The 6,000-nt window shown below is 36.6% G+C and overlaps 1 protein-coding gene across 2 annotated transcripts in view; it reads left to right on the forward strand.

The window, feature by feature from the left end:
- Positions 1-6,000, forward strand: part of BTRC (beta-transducin repeat containing E3 ubiquitin protein ligase) — a 189,321-nt gene that overhangs the window by 85,126 nt on the left and 98,195 nt on the right. For both annotated transcript variants that reach the window (XM_004370049.2, XM_004370048.2), the window contains one exon: positions 5,475-5,552. In XM_004370049.2, the coding sequence (XP_004370106.1) occupies positions 5,475-5,552 (78 nt within the window). The remainder of the gene's footprint in view (positions 1-5,474; positions 5,553-6,000) is intronic.

Below are 6,000 nucleotides of genomic sequence, written 5' to 3' on the forward strand. Positions count from 1 at the left end.
GTTGAGGGAAATAACTTGATGTAAAATGGCAGAAAATTCTGGAAGACCCTGAAAACCAGGCCTAGAACCTCATATTTGATTTTTTTTAGAAACAAGAGCCACTAAAAATTTTTGAGGTAAAGACCACCACAACAGTAAAACCAAACCAAACCCATTGCCATCAAGTTGATTCGTCTCATAATGAGCCTATGGGACAGAGAAGAGCTGCCCCAGATGGTTTCCAAGGAGTGGCTAGTGGATTTGAACTGCTGACTTTTTGGTTAGCAGCTGAGCTCTTTAACCACTACACCACCAGGGCTCCACCGTGACAGTAGTCATGTTTAAGAAAGATAAATCTGGCCTGTATGTATTTTCACCAAAAATAAACTAAATATTGAAAGAAAAAAAAAAAAAGAGCCTATCAACAGATGAATGGATAAACTAGGGTACATACACACAACGGAATGCTATGCAACGATAAAGAACAATGATAAACCTGCGAAACATCTCACAGCATGGATGAATCTGGAGGGCATTATGCTGAGTGAAATAAGTCAATCACAAAAGGACAAATACTGTATGAAACCATTATTATAAAAACTCATAAAAAAGTTTATACACAGAATCTTTGATGGTTATGAGGGAGGGTAGGGATGGGGAGGGAAAAACACTAACTAGACAATAGATAAGTGGTAACTTGGGTGAAGGGTAAGACAGTACACAATACTGGGGAAGTCAGCACAGCTTGACCAAGGCAAAGTCATAGAAGCTTCATAGACGCATCCAAACTCCCTGAGGTACCGAGTTACTGGTCCCTGAGGGCTAGGGACCATGGTCTCAGGGGACATCTAGCTCAATTGGCATAGCATAGTTTATAAAGAAAATGTTCCGTGTTCTACATTGGTGAGTAGCGTCTGGGGTCTTAAAAGCTTGTGAGTGGCCATCTAAGATATGTCTACTGGTCCCTCCCTATCTGAAGCAAGGGAGAATGAAGAAAACCAAAGCCACAAGGGAAAGATTAGTCTAAAGGACTAATGGACCACATGAACCACAGCCTCCACCAGACTGAGTCCAGCACAACTAGATGGTGCCCAGCTACCACCACCGACTGCTCTGACAGGGATCACAATAGAGCGTCCTGGACAGAGCTGGAGAAAAATGTAGAACAAAATTCAAACTCACGAAAAAAGACCAGACGTACTGGAGAAATCCCGAGAGTATGGCCCCCGGATACCCTTTTATCTCAGTACTGAAGCCACTCCTGAGGTTCACCCTCAACCAAAGATTAGACAGGCCTGTAAAACAAATAATAACACACGTAGTTCAGCCCTGTTTATGAGACTAAATGGGCACACCAGCCCAGGGGCAAGGATGAGAAGACAGGAGAGGGACAGGAAAGCGGGATAAATGGAAATGGGGAACCCAAGGTCAAGAAGGGGAGAGTGTTGACATATCATAGGGTTGACAACCAGTGTTACAAAACAATGTGTATTGTTTAATGAGAAACTGATTTGCTTTGTGAACTTTCCATTTCTTAACATTTTATTCTAGATTTGGTCTATTGTTATTTTTTGTTAACTTTATTTTGACATAATTTCAGATTTAGAGAGAAGCTGCAAGAATAGTACAAAGAATCCCTTTATGCCCTTCACACAGATTCTCCAGATGTTAACATGTTACCACATTTGCTTTATCTCTATTTATATATATGCATACACACACATCCGTTCACATATTTTTTCTGAACCATTTGAAAGTTAGTTACATACATAATGTCCCTTTACCCCTAAATGTTTCAGTGTGTTTCTTAAAAACAAGAACTTTTGAAAAATAACCACAGTACAAATTATCAAAATCAGGAAATTGAATGGATAAACACTCTGGAATACTACTCAATAATAAAAAGGGAAAGAACTGTTGATATATGTAACAACATGGATGAATCTCAAATGCATTATGGGGGGGGGGGGAAGCCAGACTCAAAAAGCTACATACTAAATAATTCCATTAATATGACATTCTGGAAAAGGCAAAATTATTGGGACTGAAAAATAGATCAATGGTTGCCATTGAGGAGAAGGTTGAGTATAAAAGGGCAGTATGAGGGAATTATGAGGGTGATGAAGTGTTCTGTATTTTGATTCTGATGGTGGTCACACAACTGTGTCCTTTTGGCAAAACTCATAGAACTCTACAATGAAAGCACTGAATTTTTCTGCATGTAAATTTTAGAAGTGGGGGATATCAGGAAATTAACATTGCTTCAATGTTACTAGCTCATCTGTAGACCATATTCAGATTTTGCCAGTTGTCCCAATAATGTTCTTTTTGGGAAAAGAAAATCTGAGACCCCTAGTTGCATTCAGTTGTCATGTCTCTCTAGTTTCTTTAAATCTGAAACAATTCCTTAGTGTTTGTTTGTATTCATGACCTTCACATTTTAGTTAAATATAGACTAGTAGTTTTATAGAATGTCTCTCAGTTTAGGTTGGTCTGATGTTTTCTTATGAGTAGATTTAGGTTATGTGTTTTGACAAGGATAGTGTTTTCTTAGTGCATCATATCAAGAGGTACATGATGTTAAGGTGGTATCTGCCAAATTTCTCCACTGTGCAGTTGCTATTTTTCTCTTTGTAACTGTTAAGTATCTTATGGAGAAACATTTTGAGATTAACTATCCTGCTAAAAGTCAAACTTTCCCCTACTAATTTTAGCATCCATTGATGATTTTTGCTTGCATCAATTACCCTTAAATAGAATGTACTAGACATAATTTAGCTTGATGACCCAGGACAGTTATGAATAGTGCATATTGGGATGCATCATAGATAAAGATGCAAGGAGTAACAGTGCTGCTGAGATCTCCTGGGTAGTGTTGGAGAGCAAGCAGGCTTTGTGACCACTTAGGAACACATGACTGTTTTGTGACTTCCCTCCACCCTCAAGAAGCTATTCATTTCTTATTCTCTTGCCTGCTTGCTCTCCTCTTACCATTAGAAGGGTGCATGTTCCCTGCTCCTAACAGCATCACTGTTTAAAGCCCCTACCTCATTTTATGTAACAACAGAGCTCGATTTGTTTGTCTGTTTTGATTTGATTTCTCACGGTGGGTGGTCCAGAGTGAATAATGTTCGGTTAACCGATCTAAAAACAACTAGCTATAACAAATAATGTTTCCTCCTCTTTCCTGTTTGTTAAGAGTTATCCTTTTTGACAACAGAACTTTTATCGTTTGTCCAGATGAGGTGAATAGGTGGATAGGTAAAAGGAGCTCTTCTACAACTCTGTGTTCTGCTCTCAGATAGCAATTGTCTTTTAGCTCCTTTCACCTTTTCATAACTTAGACAATCTCATATTACCCACCCAGTAGTTACCCATCAAAATCAGATAGAATTGAGTGTCAGGAGAAAGAAAATTGTGGATATAGGCTAGGTAGTTACCATTTATCCTGTTAGGTCCAGATCATTCTTTTTCACTTGCTAATTCATTATAGAGGAGTTTAGCATCAATTTTGTTTCAGCCCAAGCACCTGTAGAATGAAAATGTGATTTATGATGTCTTTAGGTTAACAAACTTCCCCAAAAAACTAATCAGGCTTCTAGGTTTATTATAAAGACATTTAAACAGAATATAATTAATTTTGAAATACAGGATCTTACATTGAATTAAACAGGTTTAGATTGTCTGATATGGTGTTTTATTTAAAGGAGGGTGGAACTTTGTGGCCTGGGGAATAGTTACTTGCAAACTGTAAGTTTTATAATTGAATACTGACTTAATTGAATACAGCTATAACTGACTACTGGCTTAAGTTTGTATTATATAAGACTTTTAGTTTTGGTATTTAAAACATTGATCTATACTTTTAAAAAAAAGTTAACTGTACAAATTGATTTTATGGGTTTAATGTTAACCTTTCCCCTTCTTTGTTTGATTCTCTTATAATGGAATATATTGCTAGTTTCCTCGTTTGGGATGCTTTATAGTCATTAACTCAATTGTATCTCTCTCCCCTTCGTAGATAGTCTCCATTCTCTTTTTTCAAAATGGGGAGAAAAAGCAGTTATAACTCTGAAGTCCCTAGCTTTTTATCTCCATCTTAATTTTAGGGACCTTTAAAGTGATCATCAGAAATGTAAAATATTGGAGAATTAATTTCAAGTGAAACGTAGTAAAAGATTTCTGCCCAAAAGGAACACTTTGGGGTTATTGGTCTCTTAACCAATTAAAGGCGGTTCGCAAGGCACTCAGATGTTAGCAAAGGCCTTAGAATGACCCTATATACATTTTATTCTTTAGTATCTTTTTAAATGTAATATTTGATACATATAAAAAGTGTCACTTATATGTAGATTTAAAACACAAGTGATGATTCTTTGATAATAACTTCATACTGTCTAAATTTTTAGATAGACTCATGTGTTGGAAATGATTTTGGATCTAAAAACAAAGTAACTCCCTGAATATTGTGAATGGTAATATATCAACAACAAGTTCTTAAATGTTAATGTTATAAATGTAGTCGTGGAAATTAGAACCCAAGTAATATGCAATTTGGATTTTCTGTACTTTGCCTCTGAGATAGTGATTTACATGTGTTGACTATAGATTTTTAACACCTCTGAACTTGATTTCAATTGAATTGGTTTGCCGCCCCCCGCCCCGCGCGCCAAGTATATAAAAATCCTATTGACATTTTAGGGTCTTCTTGATGACCTTTGAAGGAGCCCTCAGCTGGTTAAGCGCTCAGCTGCTAACTGAAAGGTTGGCAGTTCGAACCCACCAGTGGCTCTGCGGGAGAAGAGACTTGGTGATCTATTCCCGTAAAGATTACAGACTAGGAAAGCCTATGGGGCAGTTCTACTCTGCCCCTATAGGGTTGCTGTGAGTTGGAATCGACTGGAAGGCACACAACAACAAGCTGCACTTTGAGGTGATAGTGACAAAGAATGGACCATAATCCTATGCCACTGATTAAATGTTACCGTTTTAAGTAAGCACCATGCTATTTTTATTGAAGAAAAAATCTGAGAAGAGGAGAAATAGAAAACTAGTTTCTAGAATCAGACTTGGAGTTCATTACCAACCAACCATTTACTATAGTTAAAAACTAATTATTTAAGAGTCAGAGAAGGTAATAATCATGGTTTAAGCTGTCATCAGCTGTATGGACCTCCTGCTTCATATGTCCAGTGTCAGCCTGCATTTTCAAAGGACAGTAAACCAGACTTCTAATGAATGTGATCTGCTAGGCAGTACTTAAGCACAGATGAAATACTTTCCACCCAGATTCCTACATACATCTATTTATATACATGGGCATATATTTTTCTTCACATATGTGTATGTCTGTATGTATATAAATCTTCAGATGAATAAATGTATCAATATACATGATGTTCTAACTTACAGAATTAGAAATGTAATTCAGTTTACTCCCACAGAATAAGATTGAAGATAATGAGAACTGAATTAAAGCTTACTTTCTTTCACAGAATTCCTCTGAGAGAGAAGACTGTAATAATGGCGAACCCCCTAGGAAGATAATACCAGAGAAGAATTCACTTAGACAGGTATGAAATTTAGTCTTACTTAAAATAAAAAGCTACCAACAAGAAAACAAAAGGGCAGGTAACCCTCAATTTGCCATTCTTTAAGCACTGGAGCTCAAATTAAGAGTACACTGAAGTTGATCTGGCTTTTGCGATTAGTTTCAGTCAGGAAACTTTGTTTTCACAGTCATTTAAAAAATATCCTACGTGTGCAAGTACTTTTGCTTACGTGTAGTGAAAACGAAAGAAAAGGTTTCTTGTTCAGAAAAAATAATTTTAAGTGCTTCTTAAGTGCAGATGGTAGATTAGTTGACTTTGAACCTTATTTTTCCTGTTAAGATTCTTTATAAATTTTTTAAAAATGAATAATCAAAACTAATTTGCCCATGATGAAGTTAGCTTCTTTTCATTCTGAACAGTATTTTGTTTGCTCTCACAAAAAGTAAAGACCATTCTTTTTTTTTTTTTT

The sequence above is a fragment of the Trichechus manatus genome, unplaced genomic scaffold, assembly GCF_000243295.1.
Source record: "Trichechus manatus latirostris isolate Lorelei unplaced genomic scaffold, TriManLat1.0 scaffold00007, whole genome shotgun sequence".
NCBI lineage: Eukaryota > Metazoa > Chordata > Mammalia > Sirenia > Trichechidae > Trichechus > Trichechus manatus.